We start from the raw sequence: 22488 nt of genomic DNA on the forward strand, positions 1-22488 counted from the left end.
TGGGCTCTTACATAAATTTACATGTTTTAACACTCAGGAGACGGCAGACTGTTAGAGATGAGTTACTCTCTACTCTGCATGTCTATAGACTCCACCGGCTGTCTGCTTTATTATTGAATTAGCCAATGCACCACTGTGCATTTGTGTCCCTGTGTGTAAGCCTGTGTTAGGGAGACGTGTGCTGTGTATTAGAAAGATGAATATTATGGATTTAACTACACAACCACGCTTCTCTTGCGCTTTCAAATACAATTTAAAAGTGGCTTTTTTTTCTAGTAAACATGCAAAACACTGTAATAGTGTTGTGTTCTCACCTCGTACCACACAAGCTACTGAATGAATGATCTTTTGCCCATTCATTATGACCTCCACATGTAAAAACTTAGCACCTACAATAGGTTGTTAAATGACAGCAGAAGGGAAAAGTCACTGAAACTGACACCTCTGAAGAGAAACAGGGGTTACAGATTTTTTGTCTGCATGTGTTGACTACCTGCCACGACAGCAACGGCAACATAGAGATGAACATTTAGGTGTCTTCATGTTTGGTAAAGACACACATGGTGACTTAGTGTTAGTCTGTGTATTTAAAGCAGATGCTGCTGTACCAACTGCGGTGTTTTCAGCCCAGAGGTGAAGATCAGACGCGTCCCAGTTGGCGGCGGGAGACAGGATTTCACTGGTGGGGGTCTTTGTCACAGATGCACTGTGTAGACTGAGCCCAGCAGGAAGCTGCTGCTCTCAGCCACAGGGAGGATAGAAAATGCTATACAGTGTGGATTTTTTTTTTTTTTCGGATTACAGCTGTTGATGTTTTGGCCTTTTATTTCTGCATTTTCTATTTACTTTTACAGTCATCCGGTTGTCTTTTTTTTCAACTAATTTTTATTTAGTTTTCATCAACAACAATCCAGTGTATGAATTTTCCCTTTTCTTTGTCAGCTATAAATAACGTTTGTACACATTATATTAAAAAATGCCATAAAAAGAAAAAGAAAACAACTTAGACATTGATTCTAAAGTAGTAAACAGCCAACCCAGTTAAATAGAAAAAATAAACAAGTAAATTAGAAAGACATTTAAAATAGTAGTTGTAATTGTTCACTCTGCACAGCAATCGCACAGATGAAATATAAGTGCAATTTTTTTTCTATAGACTATGACAGATAATGTATGCATGTGATGTATGCATGGGGGGAATATAAAAGTAAGAGTTGAGCAGAGCCCTACTAGGTGATAAACCTCATTGTATTAATAAAAGCCAAGACAGGACCCTATTGTTTACTTAATGAGTATATAATTTGTTTATTTTGATAAAGGTCCCAGACTTTTTGGATCCATGTATTGTATGTGGGTGGGTCTGGTTTCAGCCACCTCATTGATCATTGGTCACGTTTAAGTGAAACTTTTGTTACTGTGATCAAACAGAATGTGGAGGTACAGATGACATGCATGCTTTTTTTTCTTTAGTTTTCTTTTCTTATTTACACACATAAAATTTGTAAAATCCAGATAGTAAAAAAAAAAACAAAAAACAGCAAGGTGTCAGTAGAGGTCAAGAAGCCACAGGCTTGTACAGTGGACCTCCCCTCCTCTAAAGGAGAAAAACAAATAACAAAAAGGGATAAAAACTTTTGCATACCTCATATTTATTGACGATCTTCCAGGTAATTGCAGTCATAGATCTATTACCACAAAAGTAAAGCTCACAAACAGATTTCTAGACATACTGGATCTCATACTTTACTGTGGACGACCATTTACATTCTGTTATGGTTACATGTAGTACTTTTAACAGATACTTTCCTTCATAATATGGTTGGGCTCTATGATAATATATAATTAATCAACTGTCAGATGATTTAAGCAATTAAAGACTAAGTTGCATATTAATCAGCAGGTGCTCTTTTTGGCAATATTGTATTTTTATATAATTTTTCCAGTAACATAATGATGTACGTTTAGTTGAGATGTATTTAATTTGCTTTAATTTGAAATGTACTGGTTGAAGTTAATCCGAGATAAAATTTCTGATGATTAGTTTGATTTTTATTTATTTTCTTTTATCTCAGGGACAGTGCATATTAATAAACATCACTTCTATCATGCCAGAATTAGCCAGGAGGTTAGTTTTTATCTGCAGTACCTTGGGAATTTGGCTGCCTAAAATGAAGATACAAGTTTAAGAACAGTAATCATGATGTAAAGCATATCAGCCATGGCTTAAGTAAAACACAGACAGATACAAGCAGGACCATTTCAGATCTGAATTATCATCATTAATTAAAACTGTGTTTGATTACTGCACTTTGAAAAACTAGCATCAACATAAGTTGACAGTATTTTTGCAGACGTGGGCACAGCAACACGAGCAGCTACAGAGTGAGTATGCAGCCGGTAAACCCAGTGATGCTACTGGTCACTTATCCTTATCTCGTGACACAAACACTCAAGGGAGCATTTCAAAGACAGGCTATCTTTAATGTTAATGCACATTTGTGTTTACATAAGGTATTGACTATGATTTTACTTTACTGTTTATTCAGTGTGTTGCAAATTATATTTGTAGTTTTCAAAATTAAACTAGGTGACATGATTTCAGTGTGTGTTTAAGTACTTTTAGGACATTTTCAGCCCATTTTATCCCTGAAAACTGTAATAATTGTGGTTGTGATATGAATTTTTCATGCCATTTCATCTCTACCTATTACCCACTTAATGTGTGTGTTTTTTTTTTTTTTTTAAATTTCATAAGGACAAATCTGTCCTGGAGAAAATCTGGTGGCGAGTTCACACAACATGCCATATTGTGGACCAGTCTTGCTTTTATGTTACATTTGATGATGTCACGTGAGATAGTTGCACACTTTTTGTTGCACCTAACAGCTAAAAGTGTTTTCCATCAGCACCACAGACTGCCCTTTGAATGGTTTTAAACCAGCTTTGTATACCAGACACAAACTCAATATGTGATCTAAGCATTCTCCGATAGACTCCATAAACTGGCTGAGAGCGCTGCCGTTTGGTTCAGTGAGGCCCGCATTGGAAATGCAAGCGTAGGTTTAGGCTGCAGCCAGATTAAGAAAAGAGAGAATGGGGGTTTTCTTCTCTCTAAGAAGATTACCCGGGGAGGGGCGAGGTGGCAGTCAGAGTGTTTAAGAGAAAAAGGACAAGAAGAAAATGGAAGATGAAGTGGAACTAAAGGAGGGTGGCCCAGGATACACAGTTTAGCCACCTGTTGTCTCCCTCTTGATATCACTCCTCTTGTTGTTTCTCTATCTCTGTAATCATCTATCTTTGCCCTGTCTCTTCCCCTATTCTTTATTTAACATGTCACGATAAAAGTTAGAGGGTAAAAAGTCAAAGAGGGGCAAGCGTTGTTGCCGTATTAATTTTTTAGAGAAGTTTCACTCTCAAGCATCATGCATGAGTCGAATTTATTTGAGCACGATGTTTTCCAGCCAGGTTCTTTTTCTGCATGTGTATGTGCAGCTGTGAGCCTGATTGTACTTGTGCTCCCCTCTCCGTTAAGTTCCTGCTGGTGGTTTCCAGGAGGGCTTTGATGTGTATCTGGGCAATGCGCTATTAGAGGGATTTCCCTGGGCCTGACAGCTCAGAGAATATGCGGCGAAATGGCAATGCCAGTGGGCTAAAAGAATGCTGGAAACAGGATTAGGATCATATTCTGGCAGACCCTGTCACCTCCTCAATGGGCCGAGGTTTCTAACGCTGGCACTTTTCATTCTCGCCATGGTTAAAACCTTTAAGAGAACCATGGAGAGGAGGGAGGGAAAAAAAGCACTGATTGAATGGTACACTGTGATTTTTGTGTGGGGGGCTTGCTCCGGGGGCTGTGTGTGTGTGTATGTGTGTGTGAAGGAGAAAAAAAGAGAGTCAAAGCAGAAGATACAGCAAATGGTGGGTCTATGTAAATCACACACAGACCTTTCTTGTTTGAAAGTATGTATAGCTTTACTGCAATCTTAATTCCATGGTATAAAAAATGTGTACTCTGCAATATTTAAATGTTACGTTTGCTTTTATAAAATAATTATTGAGACAGGTATACTAAGGTATACTAGTGGTGGGCATCAATATTATATCGCTATTGTGATATGAGACTAGATATGGTCTTGAGTTTTGGATATTGTAATTCTGGTCTTGCCCTGGTTTTGAAGGCTGCATTGCAGTAGAGAGATGTGTGTGAAAGCACCAGTAGTCAAGCCTACAATATGGATTTTGAGGTATTTGGTCAAAAATACTGTAATATTTGATTTTCTGCATATTGCCTAGCACTAAGGTGTACGCAGGAATTGTAGGTTTCTGTTTTGAAACACAACATTTAAGCCTGGCCCCTCGTCCCCACACTGTATGTACACTGCGAGCTACGACTGTAAGGACGTTACATTGTTGCAATCATTCAACAGCTCGCAACTAATCATTGATGTATGCCTGCGCTATGTTTATGAATCTGAACATGTACCAGGTTGATATGGAAACAAAAATATTAAAGCAACGGCAAAACTCAGTTAAAATTACATTTCACAGATCTCAAGTTTACAATTTAAACAATACCACATGCAAGTTGAAGTATTTTCGTTTAAAATGTTGTGGTATTTTAATAGCGTTATATATATTAAAATCAACTGATTTAATCATCATATTTCATATTCCTCCCCGTACCACCACTGGTACCCGTGTCATGGTTTAAGAACCAGCTTTACCAAGCTAACTAAGCTAACTGTCGGCATAGTGCTGAGTTGTGAATCAAAAATTTGTATCACAATGTTTTTAAGATAGTGGCGGTTTTACTATATATCACAGCACCCCTACCCCTGTCCTTTATATATGTTTATAGTGGCCTATTCTACTGTCATGGGTTCATCAAATATTAAAACATTTTAATGTCATCAAACATCAGCGATCAGATTGGACTTTTGATTTTACTGGCACAGTTCAATTTGATTTTGATTTAACCTTTTTTCCCCCGGCACTGATAATCATGCCACTGGTGGACTATCAGGTGTTGATTTGTAAAGATTGACGGATCAGATAAACTCGTCTACCGCCCAGCACTACGCCAGCACGCACCTGTCTAACTGAAAACAGGCCAACTCTGCGTGCTTTTCATCCACATCTTCCTCTTCAGTGCTCTCTAGTGAAAGTGAAAGCCAACCTCAAATTTACTCTAATTTTGAAATGAGCTTTGTCCACTTGGTGTTAAGCCTTGCTTTATTTGTGCCCCCTCTGCACTGTGACTGCTGTTTTTTGTAGTTTCATCATGGATGAGTGCTGCCACTACCCAGGCCCCCAGGAAGTGTACCAGCTTTGACGCCAGTTTTCATAGTGGCCAAACTGTGGAATTTCAGCTTCTGGGTTCGTAATGCCATGTCATACAGGCCAAAAAGACTTTTTGTCATAGACTTACATTGTAAAAGTAACGTTTTCAGTGTATTTATTTATTTATTTTGAGTGTCATGACCCCTGCAGCTCGTTTCAATATCTGGATTTGACCCATTCGGTCCGATAACATTTCGAATGTCTTGCCAAATCATTTTATCCCCACTCATGTTAGCAGAGGACTTAACCGGAAGGTAGATGCAGATGATCCAGATAATTTTACACCTGAGAGGTTGGACTTGTTTGTCTTCATGCGCCACTGACCAGCTTTAATAGAACTGAACACTTTATCCAGTTCTCTTTAAACATCCAGGTGCTACTACCAGATTGCTACTTTTTTTAAAAAGTCCTACACCTCACCTGCATGATGTTATTGACCGGAGGATACACACCCAAAAATCTTCTGACCACATCAAAATAAGAAGGCAGAGAGCAGAGTCTCTGTAGTTAAATATATTTTAGAAAAAAATCCTGCATAGTATACCTTTAGAGTTGAACTGTCTGTCTGAAATGATTTATGTATTGGGTTCATGTCTTCATGTTGCTGCCACAATCTATTGGGCGACTGGGCACAGTCTTTTCAAACCTCACACACACACATAAAAATACACACATGTTATCACTTGCTTAAAGGAAAGTAGATGGAGATAGGGGCGGTTATGGGGCTAAAGTGATGAATATACAAGCCTGAGTGTTAGAGATGGAAGCACCTGATCCAGCATCAAGAGCTCAACACACTTGACCCTGCAGCAGTACAATCTAGCAATCCCTGTTCAACCCCCAGGCCTTGTGTGTGTGTTTGGGGGATGGGTGTTAAGAAAAGAGAGAACATTCGGAACAAGAGTATTGTGTTGTGTTCTCTGCTCCAGAGCCCCATGGGAGGAAATCCTGCCGTGTACCTGGACAGATTCGTACCCCCGGATAACAAGGACATTCACTCCTGCTGCATATCCAACACCACAATCTTATCAGTCATACGATCAGGATGCCCTTGGCTGAGGACACACACACACACACACAAACACACCACATATATGTGGTGTAATAAAACACAACAGAGTTAGGGTGAGGTGTTACTCCCACATTAACGCTGCTAATCTGGTGAGATCATTATCCTCGTCTCTCCAATCGTTGGATCGTGGTCATTCATGACGGTCGGAGGAATTGTAGTCAGGGTGCATTTCTTATTTACACACACTGAGGGCTAAATATATGTTAAAGGCCCACTCAATTAACAGCAGAGCAATGTCACACAGCCATGTAAAGTTTACTGCGGGAAGAGCAAGGGCACATTTTGGATATGAGTAGCCTGATTGCCTTGCGTGTGCGTGTGCGTGTGTGTGTGTGTGTGTGTGTGTGTGTGTGTGTGTGTGTGTGTGTGTGTGTGTGTGTGTGTGTGTGTGTGTGGTGTGTGTGTGTGTGTGTGTGTAGGAGCTGGGGGTGTGTTTTGACAAACCATGCTGTTAAAGATATAATAGCAGCATAATCACCGCCCCAGGCCGTCATTCTTCAGGATAATGGCCTGCTTATTCATTGGGGATGGCTTATGTCTCCATGTGGCTTTTTTATTTTTCAGATTACGTCGTTCTTTTTCTGTCTCTTTGCTCGCATACTCTTTGTCTCCCTGCAAATTCTCATACATTTTATCTGTATTTTTTCATTGTTTTTTTTTTTACTTTGACCTTGTTCCCATACGTTCATTATCTTGATGCTTTTCTACACTTTACCACATAATTTTTTCCTCCATACTCATTTTTTTTGGAGCCTTAAATATATAATCCTCATTTTTTAAATATTTCACAGAAGCACCATGCATTCACTTTAGAAAAAATTGTTTTTTCTGAAATAGTGAAATTCTTTTCTTTCAAATTTAAGTTTTTTGTAATAAAACAATTATGCTCTTGGTGTATTATTTATTTATTATTATTTAAAAATTATTTATTATTTATAGATTTTTTAATTTGAAAATTATTTTTTATTTTTTGACTATTTCTTAAATATTTAAACTATTTTATCAGAATTCAGAAATTCTTGTTTTATTATTTATACACTATATACATACATATATATTTTTTCTTAATTCAGAATGCAATAGCAGAATATTATTTCCTGTGAAAACTTCTCTAATAATTCTGAAATAATAATCGTGTTAATTCGGAAAAATAGCACAAAAAAAAATTATCTCAAGTGAATGCATTACACTTCCAGAATATTTTACTATGCTATTTACTGTAGCAACCATCCCATGTCGGTGTTTGGCCTTTACCATCATCATTCTGTGTAAATACGCAGCACAGATGGTCTTCATTATAAAGATCTCCAAGCAATGTTTTTATTTGTTATTATTTTACAACAACACTAGTTCAAGTCTACATTGTTGGGGAGGAGTAAAGGAAACAACGCTGATGGTCCGCTCAGTCGCTCCTCCACAGTTATAAATCTATCTACCACTGCACCGAGTAGTTTGACAGAGACATTAGGGGTGGGGGGCAGCATTAGAATAATAGCAACAACAGAACTCAAATATAGTCAAGACAGCAGTACACAGAGGACTCGGGTCACAAATCTCAAATCTGTTCACTTTCTTTGACTTTCCTGTCTGGATTGCAACAAATGAAAGGTGACCGTTTTCCAGCACTTTGTTCAGTTGCTTCTTTCTTGCCAAAAAGAAAATGCACACATTTAAAATTCAACCCGGGATTGTTACACAGACAACCAGGAGAGGAGGGGTAGACAGGGCTGCCGGTGAGCTCAGCAAATACAATCTTACAATCTGACAGCTAAAAGGAATTTCATCTGAGACAGAGTCCATTATCAATTATACAACATAAGAGGAACTTTACAATTACCTTACCAGTAAACATTAATAGATAGACTTTTTTTGTATTTTACATATTAAAATAATGTGCATTTTTTTCATAAGAAGACATTAGCTTCCAGAACACATTGACGAAAAACAGAGACGTGTGTGATTCTCCTCAAGTGCTAACAGTCGGTCAATGAAAAGCTGCATGTTTCCTCAAGAGAATACTAAGGTGAGAATTTCTGCTGACAAAATATGGGTTCAGACATTTGTCCAAATTTGTTTACCACTTTGTATTCAAAGGGAATTGATCAACTCATGTTAAAGTGATGTCAATCATGTTTCTACCTTAATTGACCAGTTTAGTGCACAGACCTTTTGAATTTATAAAGGCTTAAATGGTATGCATGTTCATAATTGCATCTGCCCCAGCTCCCTCAGCCCAGGGCAAAATGTAATTAAAAGCTTTGCGAATTTAGTCACTGAAATCATTTTCTCATTATCAAGCCAGCCTCTGTGCAAAGTGGCACATTACTGGCCATTAAACTGGTAAATTAGTCACTTTTAATTATGCTGTTGAGGACAACATGGCTTGAAGTTTATTTTTATTTATGTGCTGTTATGTAGTACATGCTATGTACATATAACCACATTGCTTAATTGAAATGTCAATGGTCCTGTGACAGAAATGGTTTCTCTGCTGCACAAGCGATACAGTTTCCCTCTTGGCCAACGAACCTAATCCCTTCAAAAGTGCCTCATTTATTCACATTATTCTTGTAAACATTGTTTGCATCGTCTTTTCAACCGAGTGCATCCGTCTTTAGCTGTGTACATCATTTTCAGTGATTATTTTATGGATTATTTCAGATGTTTGGAAGGTCCAGCATTCTGTGTCTGTTGGGAGCATCATGGTATGAGTCAGGAATATGTCCACCGTTTACGAACAATCATTTGATCCGTTGCATTTTCTAGCAATGTTCAATATCTTATGGGTTCTCTTTTTCTGAGGTTTTGGACCTTGAGCTGCAGCGGAAGCTGTTGAAGTGTGGTCTGCCATAAATAGAGTTCTGTAGGTCCAGTGCATGTTGGCGTATTTTTTTGGACACCTCTGCATGTCCTGTGCCCACCTACTAAAGTAAACAGCTCCTAAAGAACTATCACAGACACGCATTGGGATGTGATGATGTGTAGGCCGAGGCTTTGGCCTAAATTGTCCTTCATACAATCTGATTCTCAGTTAGACATTGTGTCCAGTCCCAGCGAGGCGGCGTGCTGTTTGGCCCTCAGACGGAGGTTCTCGATGCTTGTGGTCTTGCTGTTGTGGCTGGTGAGGCCACCCGCAGCCGACGCCTGCAGCAGCGGGCTGTTCCACACCTGCTGGGCGTGATGGGACAGGGACTGGTAGTAAGACTGGCAGGGCAGAGAGCCCAGTGGCGCGGGGGGCATGTTGACATTCATTCCCAGGTAGGGGAGTGATGATGGGGCAGAGAGGTCAAAAGCGGGATAGTGCACCAGGTTGTTGGTGGCGGCCATGTGCTGGCGAAACTGCTCCTGCAGGCGGAACAGGCTGAGAGGGGACGAAGAGTAGGAGTGGCTCTGAGAGAGGGGACCACTGCTGGCCAGGCCGCTGCTGGAGGAGGAGGAGGGGGTCACAGACGGGGAGACCAGGGGAGAGTCTGGACAGAGAGAAGAGGAGGTTAAGAGAGTTGAATTATAGTCAGCTGGTGATGTCAGTACTGCGGATGAGGCATACCATTGATAAAAAAAAATGGAATTCGGCTCTTTGTAAGAGTTAAAATCAACAATGTTCGTACCTGGTTTAGGGCTGAGTCTTTTGCAAGCTGGCGAAACGTCCTCAGGAGTCGCTGCTCTCTCACACTTCATCTCCTCTCTCTGAGATTTACTCTCGTCCTCCTTATCCGTGGCGTTGTCCTCTGTCGCCGACTCGCTGCCAGAGTGTTCTGCTGACGTGACGTTCAGCTCCATGTCTAGTGGTACAGGACGAACCACAGGACCCTCTGTCTCCAGAGAGGAGGAGGAAGAGGAGGATGAAGGAGGGAGCTGGGTGTCAGGGAGGACAGTTGTGGAGGGAGGCGTGTCCTCCTTCTCACTTCCTTCCCCTGATGCCTCCTTCTGCTTCTGAAGCTGCTCCTTCTGGAGGCTGCGCTGCTTCTTACGAAACTTTGCTCTGCGGTTTTTGAACCAAACCTGAAGGCAGAGAGGAGAAGAGGGAGAATTAAAGAGAGAATTACAACAGCAGATGAAAACTGTAAGCTGAATTAAATGATTGATTCAGCTTCAAATGATTGCAATCAAAAGCTCAAAAAGTCAGTAAGTGCCATGATAACAAGCATCTCCACAGGGCTGCAACAGAATTGTTTTAAAAACAAGCTATCATAATCAAACTTAAATCAGCTTAAACAGTGTTATTGACGCTGTTTTTGGCATTTATTGTATTCAGATGGATACTTTTTCTTAGGTGCATGCATAAGCTTCACTTATGTGTGAAGACAGCTTATCCATAAGTGCTCCTTAAAATCTTTTTTCCTGTATTGATAACTGTTTTCAACTCTACCTAAAGCGGTGTATTTTCATTTACACAGCAGAAAGTAGACCAATTGTGTTTTCCCTTTGTGTAATATTTTTACTAGTCCGATAAATTTAGGTTGGCATAGGTTTATATTTCAAACATTTATGCAATGTGTTACTGAAAAAAATGCGCAAACTGCTGCAAAAAAAAAAATTCACCAGATTGCAGGAAATAAGGTGTTAGATGCTCAATGTTAAAACTAAACCTATGGCCTAATAAGGTTGCTACTACCCATGGTACTGGTAGATCCCATAACATTCAAGCAGCATTAAAATTACAGAGTAATAACAGGGATACCGGTTATGAAAACTACCAACCATGAAGCATTATAGGCCCCTCTTAACTAACTACTGACTGCTACAAACACATACATGTCAGTAAATTGTAGTACTGGACAGTGTTTTTTTTCCCGTTAGCCGTACCTGAACACGAGCCTCGGGCAGGTTGGTGCACATGGCCAGCCGCTCCCTCATTACCACATCCGGGTAGTGTGTTTTCTGGAAAGTCTTCTCCAGCGCCTCCAGCTGCTGCGCCGTGAAGGCCGTGCGGCTGCGGCGCTGTTTGCGGTGCTGAGAGCCGTAGCGAGCCTCCAGGATGATGTCTTGAAATGCGCAGCCGTTGGAAAGGAAACACACACACGGCAAGTTTATTTTACTGGGCATGCGTGGGATTAGGACACTTTATGTCTTTACCACATGTTCTGTAACAATTCCCGTTCAAATATACTGTAAAATCTGACAAATTGATTTTACTTTTTTATTTTTATTTTTTATTTTTAATCTAGGAAACCCATTGTCTTGAACACTGTGAAGTGAATAAAACGATCTTAATCTATATTTATTATATCTAATTGCTAAGTTTACTTTATTTTATTTAGTTACATTTACTTCATTTTGTGAGCTTCTTGCAACTTAAAGATGAGAAGTTTAATTACATTAATCTTTCATAGTTTCAGCAACTTCATTAAATTGAGTTTATATGCCTGTATTCTGCTGGCTGCAAATCATGTATTCTTACACATGCAAACAAAACAGAACTTGCATATCTCCTAATTTAATCATTTGCCAAATCCTCTTTGTCATGATCAGGTTAAGTTGAAGTTGCTAACACTGAAAAATAGAATTTCACGTGTTATTTTTAATGTGCAGAAACTTCACAAAATTAAGAACGGCTAAATTTAAAGTAAACTTAACACTAAGGTAAACGAATTAACATTTATAGCTTTATTTACTTTCGTTATTCAAGGCAGTCGGTTTCCAAGATTATTTTAAGTAACATCAACTTGTCAGATTTACGGTGTTCATGTTTTTATCATTATTTAATTAGTTAACTTGCTGTTTCCACAACTTCAAAAATAGCTGCGGCTGAATATGCTGTTATTATTATTGTTATTGTTATTATTATTATTATTATTATTGTTGTTGTTGTTGTTATTATTATTATTATATATGTCATAAGTCCGAAATGTATATGACAAAGTTGTGTTCAATAATAGTTTGAAGCTATTTGGCAACAACCTGCGCACCGGAGTTTGTGTGTGAGCGTGCACTCAATTACCAGCTAGTCTCTCTGCCAGTGTGAGCGCGTGCACGGACGGCCGGTAGTCGGGCGCGTGCTGTGCCTGTTGCGCGGCCTGCTGGTGCAGGTTGTACATGGCGCTGAGGGAGTTCATGGCGTGCAGAGAGTAGCCGTTCACCCCGTAGTGCTGCATGGTGAGAGGTCGGTGCCTGCGTAAGAGAGGAAGACAGGATGCTTGTGATAAAGGGAGTTCACACGAGGACATGTTGACAACAAGGGCGCGTGGCTGCTGATGGACACGCTGTGACTGCTGAGCATGTGATCTCAAACAAAATCAAAGAGGAGCAAAATCACATATTTATGGTAGATGCACTAAGAGGCTGTGACACACACACGAGCTTTTTATTATGACAGCAGGTCCTCGCGCTCAAGGGCCAATAGATTTTAATGTGCGCACTCAGACAAAAGTGTTATCCATTAACATCCAATTATCGCTCTGTTCAATCCATTAATTATACAAAAGACTTTTAATTGGGGTAATTATCACTCGTTCCCATAATGAACCGTGACGGATGCCTTATTCATGAATTTATTCACGTCGTTTCTATGATCCCGGAGAAGCCAAATCCCCATTGAAAACGCTGCTCTGACAGATCAAGGCGTTGGTGAAATGTGTTGGAAAATGAAATAAGGAGATTTGTTCCGGGTCTCGGTGGCAAAACCTGCAACCGGATAGCAGGATTATTTTTTAATAGGCTATGATTACGGAAATGCTTTTCTCACTAAGAGCTGTTCAGTCATAGCGGATGACTTTCATTTCTCAAAAATTCATTTTCTTGCAGCATTTAACAGCATTTTTATTTTGGTTAATTTTATGTTATTTATAATTAACATTCAAGCCTATAATTGCAGCTTTTGATGAAACGAACAGATTCTTAAAGTAAAACAGCCATGTTAGAGTCTTTCACATGGGAGCAATTTCCCAAACTCTATTTTGTAGTTCTCCTTCACGAGATTTTCATAGATGAAGCGCTTGAGGACACGATTAGATATGTATTAGTACGGAGGAGGCTGACAGGAGGGAATATCTCTGAGGCCCAAACAGTTATTATAACTAGAGAGACCACAGGGAGAAGAAATAAATCTTTCTCCTGTATATGACAGGTACGGTGTTCAGGGACCCGGGCAAGTTCTTGGACTAAAAGGCCTTAAGATACCTCTAAATATTTCTGAAAAAAACGTCCTTATCATTTATCACATTTCGTTTTTGTTTTATTTAATTCGACTTCTTCCCAACGCTGTCTTTATGTAGGCCATTAAATGTCAGCAACTGAATAATAATTGTGGAGTAATTTCAGTATGTTTGTTGTTATTTTTAAATTGTTCTATGCTCTGGCGACTCATAAAAAGAGGGGTTTGGGTGTCCTTTGCTAAAAAAAATTTGAGCACAGCATCTCAATTTCTCTGGTAATTTTATGCACCAATCTGTGCATTATCTGCATAAGTTTATGCTGCAATAAACTTATAATAAACTGCAATGTCTTTAATTTTGTTTTTTTTAAAATCCTCCTTTACTTTCATGTTTTTTCTTTCCCTGGGGGAGACGGTATTAAGGGGGACGTGTCCCCTTTATGTCCCTCCGGAATCTATGTCTGGCATTATTAATTCTATTGGTTGAAATTTAAAAGTTAGTTGCTGTTGATTTGAGCAGTTTCACTCCTTTACATGACCTTATATTTTAATTATGACTTGATAATTCTTTTAACGCTTTTAAAGCATTACATTTCAGCAAACAACAATATAATAAATTGCTTTACAACAATAGGCAATAATAATAATAATAATAATCAATTAGGCATCTGCATGCTGTAATACAGAAAAGACTGGGTGGTCGTTCTTGCAAAAGGCAGTTCATTTCCCTGCTCATTTCTCAGCTTTTCTCTGTGTATGTGTGTGTGTGTGTGTGTGTGTGTGTGTGTGCGCGCGCGCGCGCGCAGGGGCGCGTGTGTGATGCCCGCAGTGCCCATTCCCAGCCTATTAAGTGGCTGCGGCGGCTGATGAATGTGATCAGAGGGCAGTGGGGAATAGTTTAATTCACCGGGACAGAAGGTGCTTCGCTAAACATTTACTTTACTCCCCCAAGTATTTGAGTTGAATGGGCCCGCTTCCCCCTCCCCTCCCCTCCCCTCCCCTACCCCTCTCTGGCGGCCTCTTATCCCATCGCCCCGGGGCAACGTTTTGGCTGAGATGTATGGCCTCTCCGCGGGTAAAAATATGCATGTTGATCCCCATTTGGCTCCCCGTCTAATGGAAGTGCAAATAGGTTTCGACTGCGAGGCCCTCCATTTATCATCAACGCTGACACGGACGGACGTACAGTGGGACTGGGTGGTTAGCTCTGGGTTGGAGTTCCCCCGTGTGCGTGCCCGCGTGGGCAAGTGTGCGTGCGTGCGTGTGTGTTCTAGTAATAGGCCAACGATTTTTCTCAATTGAGGTTTTTCCTTTTCTGAAAATGAAGGTGTACATTTAAATGATGATCAGTACGCAGATAAACAGAACAAATATCTCGCACCTGAGATACAAACTTTTTTCTATAGATAAACTGCATCATGTAGCCTAGAAAAAAAAATCTTAAAATGTGCGGATTTTATTTGTTTACACCTGCACGCACCGACAAAATGTTAAGATCTTTAACGTCTACAAGTGATTTCAATCTCACTTTTTGCAAAATGCAATAATCTCAGGTGCGTGATTTTAGAACAGCTTCCCGTCCTATTTTGCAGACTTTCTAACTTTAACCCTGCCTTCTAGTGATTAGCAGCTTTTAACCACCTTTTATATTTACCACTACATCTCTGCTTATAGCCTGTATCCTCCTGCCCATATCAAATTCAGCACAATAGCTCATCACTGTGAGCCTGTCAGTGCTGTTATTGTCATTCATAAGCCTCTCTCTGCTCCAGGCACTGGGCCCTCCTGGCAGCCCTGCTCAATGCTTCGATTATCAAACCGTCATTATGTAAATTGGCGTGTACAGTGCAACTCTTTGATCCGACTAAATTAGGAAAAATGTTATTTGCTAACAGCCCTCAGGGGCATGAGTCGACCTGACAATCTGCTCTAGTGCTGTGTCGCACTAAGTGTAAACTGTTAGAGGGCGAGGGGCATGTCTTTGATTTTCTCCGAGCTGTTATTATAAAGAATGTTTGTTATGCAGAGCCCAGACCAAAATCGTCTATCTTGTCGTTTATCAAAGCATTTTAAGATCTCAAGGACATTTTTATGGACAGGGAGAGAAATATGCTTTACTTTATTGTGCCTCTATAAATCTGCATCACTTTAGGGTTTTTTTTAATATAGGGTAAACTTAAAAAAAGTGACCAGGGTCATGCGTGTAACCCAAAAGTTGTGCCGAACAGGAGTCCCTTTTATTTTACGTCATTTTGGTCCCGTGCGTAAAAATGCAGGTGCTTGATTATGGTTACGCGTTTTAATTTTTTGTTTAGTTTTGTTTTATTTGTAGTGTGACCGCTGTGATTTTTGACTTCCACTCTACGAAAGTAAGTTATATTTATGGTTTCACACTGAAACTTTAAAATATAAAATTGAAACATTTCCAACAGAGGAATTGCTGTCATCTTCCTTAATTTAAAGACAAAAAACGTAGGTTATACATTTGATACACAATTCTGTTTAAAGGGAACTGCCAAAATAGCTTTAATTTCTGCACCGCTGACTGCGAAAAATGCGAACATGACCATACAACATTTTGGGTAATCGTTTTTTAAAATGCAACATGTGAGAAATAGGGTTTATAAGGAGATGGAGAAAAGTTTTTACCTCTTATCAGTTGTGTTTTCCGTCACACAAAGCTCCTAAACTCTCTTCTGCTCCTTCAGCTGCCGCCTGTTGTTTTTTTAATGCCCACTCTTCTCAGTCCTTTTGTCCGTCAGCGAGATAACAACTCGGGTCAGTGTAAAAGTCCTCCAGTCTGTTGCTTCACCTCAAGTCCGTCCGCTCGCGCTCCACCTGCTCCTCTCTGTGCTGTATTCGCAGCGTCTCGCGCAGAAGTGGGAAGCCGCCATCTGCTGGTGCGCGAGAGCCCGGTGGAGGGATTTAAGGAGAGCGTCGCGGGGGTCATGCTTGCTTCCTATTGGCTCTCAGGGCTGTCAGTCAACTAAATCAGAAAGCGGAGTCCAGCGGCTGACTTCTGGAGTTATCTCCAAATATGATCAATTTAAACACGGTATGTCCGATGAATCCCTCCGTGTCTGTCTATAAGTTGTTGTTGTTGTTGTTGTTTTTTTTATAGATATTGATAAACATTCCTCAAATTTGAAAAACTGAAGCTTTTTAATGGCACAAATGTGTAGATATTGAGTTGTGATCGAAATAAATAGGATTCATTTTATTTATTGGCGATTTTGCATATTTTTTGTGGATCATATTCCTAAACTTAAACTGTGAATAAGTGAGAAAAAATGTTGCTGTCATGCATTTTTTTTCCCCCAGTAACATAAATTTTATATTTAAATCAAGAAAAAAAGACACTGTCAGCCTGATTGCATGAGCATCAAAATATTTTATTTTGTTTTTTTATTTTTATTTTTAAAATCTAGGCTACTATCTTCGAACTGCTTATGCACTTGGATCATGAATCCAATTGCCTTTCCTTAGTTTTTGTGTTGAACAGAAACCAACCTTTAGTCTGTTTGCTTTTCGGCTTTTTCCTCCACGCCACTGGAGGAGAGAGAGACTTTAGAGAGAGAGATGGCTAATAGATGCCAGGGTGCTGCCTTTAGACTCTCTCCCGGCCTGGAAGGATTTGGGATAGGGAAGACAAGACGCCATCTCAGCCTCCAAAAACCCCTGTCTTAAAATGACTGCGGGTAAGAGGATTAGGGCAATAATGCCCTTCTCTTCTTGAAGGGTTTTTAGAGAAGATTTCTTCTCCCGGAGCAAAACCGTTTAGGTAGGGAATTAAGGGCAGCGCAAAGTAGCCTTTTAATGTAAAGCTTGCATATTTTGTTGGGAGATTCTTTTGGGAAAGTGCTTGGCCTATAACGCAGTTTTATCTCTGACCATGTTTCTCACTCTGAACAGTAGACAAAAGATTTCATGGAGAAGAGAATATTTATGTCCATGTGTTTTAGGTGCACCCAGAATGCACTGTTTATGGACAGACAGTGGTTTGTGGACATTTATCATGAAGTTTGAAGGTGTATGTGTGTATGTGTGTCTGTGAAGGTTGAGTGGGAGGCGTTTGTTATTTCGGTTTAAAAACTGTGTTGCCATATATATATATATATATATATATGAACATAAACCCATATATATATATATATATGTATATATATAAACATAAACCCACAAAAAACCCACAAAAAACAAACAACTATTTCATTTCTTTTATTTTAGTAATAGCCAAACGCCAGTAATATATTCTACTTTTACCTATGTATTTGTTTTACACTGATTTTAAATTATGAAATACAAAATTGTAGAATTTAATGAGGAGAAATAAATTGATATGATAATAACTCTTGCATACACTGAGAGCCTACTATTTACAGTGAATTGTACCCACCAGGCAAAACCGATAACGCGAGTCCTTTGCTGTTGTAATAGAGCCTTTTGGTACCTGAATTAGATATTCGTTGCGTTAGTTGCTTAAGTGTCGAATGAAGTGCATAAATATCAGTAAAATTGTGTATTTTACTGGTAGTCATTGCTATATTTAAAAAGGAAAAGTAAATTTTATTCTGACATATTTTTTTTATTATTATTATTATTATTATTATTATTATTATTATTATTTATTATTATTATTATTATTATTATTACACACTGGTGTGATTAATGTAGGCGAAATGTCACGCACTCGGTGCGTCTTTCTTTCTAAATCTGTTTCTTTCCAAACACCTAAAACTTTTCCCCGGTGCTTCAAAGTCTTTCCCCTCTCGCCTGGAAAAAAACTCGTGTGCCTCTCTGGTTTCTGTCGCCTTGGTAGGCTCCTATCACTCGTTTTTTTTTCTCCGAGGTCTGAGAAAGAAAGAGGATTAACTTGTGAACCAATGGAAATAAGAACTTAAACGGGAGGTAAATCTGGCCACTGTCTCTTTGTGAGGACCGTCTCTAAAGCAATTAAAGCGAGAAAGAGTTTCTTCTCAGCGCCTCTCCACCTAAAGCTCCTTAGAGCGACTAGAGCTGTCCAGCGCATCTGAAGGGCTTAAACGCCAAAAAACAGCTCCCCTTACCCCTGTAGCCAGCCATGCACTGCTGAATACAAGGTGGGTAAACAATGACCTCCAGTTGAGGAACAACCCAAAATTTAAAGATGTTAAATTGGGTTATTGGGATTTTTTTTCTCCCATTAAAAGTCCTTATGTAGAATCTTAATCCCAAAAAGTGAATAACTTTTTGAAAATCTGCTGTTTTTTCTTTATTGATTTCCTGTCAGGTTTTTACTCCTTTGAAAACATTTTCGTCTTTGCATAACAAATATGTTAAGAGTACTTTCTGCTTCTGTCTCAGCCTGTATTTGATAGAGTTAGGAGGAACAAAACCATCTTTAATGCTGCAGAATTCAGCTCTCTAATAGCTAATTAATACTCTTAATGATGTTTCTGCAACTTCATGAATACATTAGGTCTGCAATCCAGCAAGCCTCAGCCTCCCCAGCACCATTCAAGGGTATTTCAGCATCTGTTCATCCCAGGGCAATTAATCATTTTGATGTGTAGTTTAAAATCGACTTCTTGCAGGAGACCTTTTTTTGACAAGAATAACAAAGCAATTTGCCAGGAGCCACCTCTTAGACACGTTATTAGCAGCACTTCCACAGTAAGACCCTCTTTCCTATTTATTTTTCTTAAAAAATATGTAAGAGAAATGAATTTAAAAGGACAGCGACAGTTTTTCTGCGGTTTATTGTCAGCACCACGCCTCTGAATCCTCCTGAAATCCCTTTTATTGGTGACAAGATCTCAGGATCTCCTCTGCAAATCCCTCCTCTAAAAGTTTTCAACCTGTCAGTTTCTTCTAAAAGCTGTATAATTCCCCCTCTCTTTTTTTCTCCCTCCATCTATCCCCTTCTCTCTTTCTTCTTGCCCTCTTTTCTCCCTTGTCTCAGTCCTTCTGTCTCATTTCTTTTCCTTGCCTTCTCTCCTCTCTCTCTCTCGCTCACTCCCTCTGGCCCGGATCCCTCTGCACAAGGGGCCCCATTGTATAGTCCTAATCCAGAGGCAACACAGCTTTAGGGACATGCAGGGATAAAAGGCCCATTAAGCCCACAACTTTATGGGGGCAAATCTCTCCCTAATCCTTCGCTTTATCTAAACAAAAGCCCCTCTGCCTTAATCCACCTATGTGTTGAAAAAAAAGAGAGGAAAAACTGGAGAGAGTGGCAGAGAAGGAGAAAGAAAAAGAGAGAGAGAACAAGAGAGGTAAAATCTCACACTGTAGGATTGAAGCAGGAGAGATCATACAGGGAGGGTCAAAGTTTCCTGAAAGAGCTAAGTAATACTGACGAGCTTTCATCTGCATGCAGGAACTTTCATGTGTGTTCATTAGAACTGCGGCAGGAGTGGAAGCAATTAATATTTTAACCACACAAATCCACATACACAATACTATAGTGTGTATTTAACCACTACAATACAAATGCGTTTATAATTATTGAAAAAAAATTACACTGTCAAGTTGATCTTACTTAAAAATAATCTTGGAAACCGATTGCCTTGAAAAAGGACTTTTCACAGGGTTCCCATGGTCATGAAATCCCTGGAAAAATTAGGAAATAAGGCCTGGAAATGGTTTGAAATTATTAGAAGGTTTTGTAAAAAGTTTTGAATAGACAATGTTTCAGCTATTGTTTAAATTCTATTCATAAAACACCAAAATCATGGCTAACATTATACAAAATACATGGTATAAAGTCTGTCGCTGCACTGTGTGACAGAAAGGTCACAAAAGACAAGAGTACAGATGTGTAACTTTTGATCACATACGACTAATATATCATAGGTGTGGGGGACCCAGGGGACATGTCCCCGTTAATATTTAAAGCATGTGCATTTGTCTCCCTGGGAAACATAAAACTAGCAGACGAGTTTTATTTTGCCAAAATTATATACATTTGCATAAAAACTCACCAGAATGAAAGACATTAAGTGTTAAATGCTCAAAATTGACTGGAGGAGGACCCCCAAAGAGGTTTATAGTCTAAAGGTTTGGAACAAAATGGTTTATAAAAAGCTTTGTTCCTGCAGCATCTCTCAGATAAACAAGTCATAGTAGCATTGCACAGATGCTATATGCAACTTTACTTTATTATCATTTTTTAAGTGATTAGTGGGGCCCGATTACTTCTGTGTCTGTTTTTTTTTTGTAAAATGTGTGTCAAGAAGGATGCTTCCTCTTTTATTGCGAACCAAATCTACTTACAGGTACAAACTTACCGTACTGAAGTCTTACTGGATGACAGCATTTGAATAACATTCATCACTGTCATAAAAAAAAACACTTTTTTTTCCTTTATATTGCAATATACTTGCAACTTGCAACTGCAGTTCCCATTATTAACTCTTCTATTACTATATATGTAGTTTTTATTCAAAATTCTGAAATTGTTCAATTTTACTCACCAATAAAATAGTAGATGCACATTTATTTTACTGTATGAGCAGAAATGTATAGTATCATTTTACTTTTTCTTTAAAAAAAACAAAACAAAAAACCCTTATGAGAAGATAAATGGTCTGGCACATGCCAGTGGACCAGGGGGTTGAAAAGGGGTGAGACAGCTTATTTGTAGGACTCTTTAAGCATTTACTTTCATGTGCAGTGAATTCTTATATCAGTAGTGTTAATTAATGTCTGACGTTTATATTCCTGCATTAACAGCAAGTATCACAGTCAAAAATTGCCCTAACTATCCACCCGTGTCACCTTCTGATTTACGGCATTTTCTGTTTGAGTGAGGTTTGGCCTTTCCTCTTGTGTCCCCTGCTAATATTGACACAAGGTGGTCTCCTCTATGGAAGTCCATTTCCACCAGTTTGATAATAAAAAAAGATCCTGTAAGTCATAATGAGAAATGTTCTTGAAATAAAGACTTAGTAACTCAATAAACTATCTATGTATAAAAAACTTTCTCAAAATAATGATCTGTCTCATGAGAAATTTTCTCAGAATAATGTGATTTTTTTAAAACAATGACTTGTTTATTTCCAAACAATCAGGAGCTTTCTCAAAATAATGGCTGACTGGTTCAAAAAAATGTGTAAACTTCTCATAGATGTATGAGTTAGTATCTTAAAATAATGACTTAGTGTCACTAAATAGGGAGTTATTATCTTGAAATAATGAGTTAGAATCCAAAATAATAACCTGGTATCTTAAAATAATTGGACATTTTTTTCAAAATAATGACTTGGTATCACAAAACAATGAGACATTTGTAGTAATGACTAACTACCTCAAAAGACCGAGAAAGGATCTCAGAACAATGAAAAACTCTCAACTTTCATCATATCTTAAAATAATTGCTTTGTAGCTTCAAATAATAACTCAGCACCTCAAAATATTCAGAAGCTTACTCAAATTAATGACTTGAAATCTCAATATAATGAGTTAATACCCCAAAGTCTCAAAAATTTTGCGTATCTCTCTTTAAAAAAAATAGTCACAAAATATTGAGAAAGTCTCTCAAAACAATGAGAATCTTGTTCATAGATAATGAGTTAATATCTTAGATAATAACTCTAAATAATAAAAAACTATCAAAATATTGACTTGATAACTAACAAAAGAGAAATGATGCATCATTATTTTGAGGTAAAGAAGTCATTATTTGAGAAAGCATTCATTATTTTGAGTTTTGAAGTCATTTTTTATGCAAATTCCTCATTATTATGACTTAGCAGGATATTTCTTTCATCACACAGACAGAAATGGGCTCCCATGCTCCTTTGCCCAGATTCCAATTAAAGAAATGGGTTCATGAGGCCAAATCTTAACAGCAATGACAAAGCTAAAGCTCCTCTGTGGAGCCAGAATCCCTTCACTTCCTCTAAAACATCTGTCTTTACTACAGAAAATCCTGCTGTATCTGCTCCGCTGTACGGACAATCAGACCCTAATCTGGAGCTGCAGACTGAGCGCTCAAATCTGA

At 38.8% G+C, this 22488-nt stretch overlaps 1 protein-coding gene across 1 annotated transcript; it reads right to left on the minus strand.

Annotated features, from left to right (window-relative positions):
- Positions 1 to 8885: 8885 nt before the first annotated feature.
- On the minus strand, positions 8886 to 16369 carry dmbx1a (diencephalon/mesencephalon homeobox 1a). The gene is made up of 5 exons (XM_042498449.1): positions 16155 to 16369; positions 12354 to 12523; positions 11219 to 11397; positions 10021 to 10414; positions 8886 to 9882 (listed from the first exon to the last, which is right to left on the minus strand). The coding sequence occupies exons 2-5, from the start codon at positions 12505 to 12507 to the stop codon at positions 9440 to 9442; spliced, it is 1170 nt and encodes a 389-aa protein (XP_042354383.1). The 5' UTR covers positions 12508 to 12523; positions 16155 to 16369; the 3' UTR covers positions 8886 to 9439.
- Between the last annotated feature and the right edge of the window lie 6119 nt (positions 16370 to 22488).

This window comes from Plectropomus leopardus, chromosome 12 (assembly GCF_008729295.1).
Source record: "Plectropomus leopardus isolate mb chromosome 12, YSFRI_Pleo_2.0, whole genome shotgun sequence".
Taxonomy (NCBI): domain Eukaryota; kingdom Metazoa; phylum Chordata; class Actinopteri; order Perciformes; family Serranidae; genus Plectropomus; species Plectropomus leopardus.

Bases quoted from the DNA above. Each gene is read 5' to 3' on its own strand.
- dmbx1a (XM_042498449.1), bottom strand. From the start codon at position 12,507: ATGCAGCACTACGGGGTGAACGGCTACTCTCTGCACGCCATGAACTCC. The intron at 11,398-12,353 runs GTAATTGAGTGC...GCGCATTTCAAG, and splicing joins ACTGGCAGAGAGACTAGCTG to ACATCATCCTGGAGGCTCGC. The intron at 9,883-10,020 runs GTACGAACATTG...CTCTCTGTCCAG, and splicing joins AAGACTCAGCCCTAAACCAG to ACTCTCCCCTGGTCTCCCCG.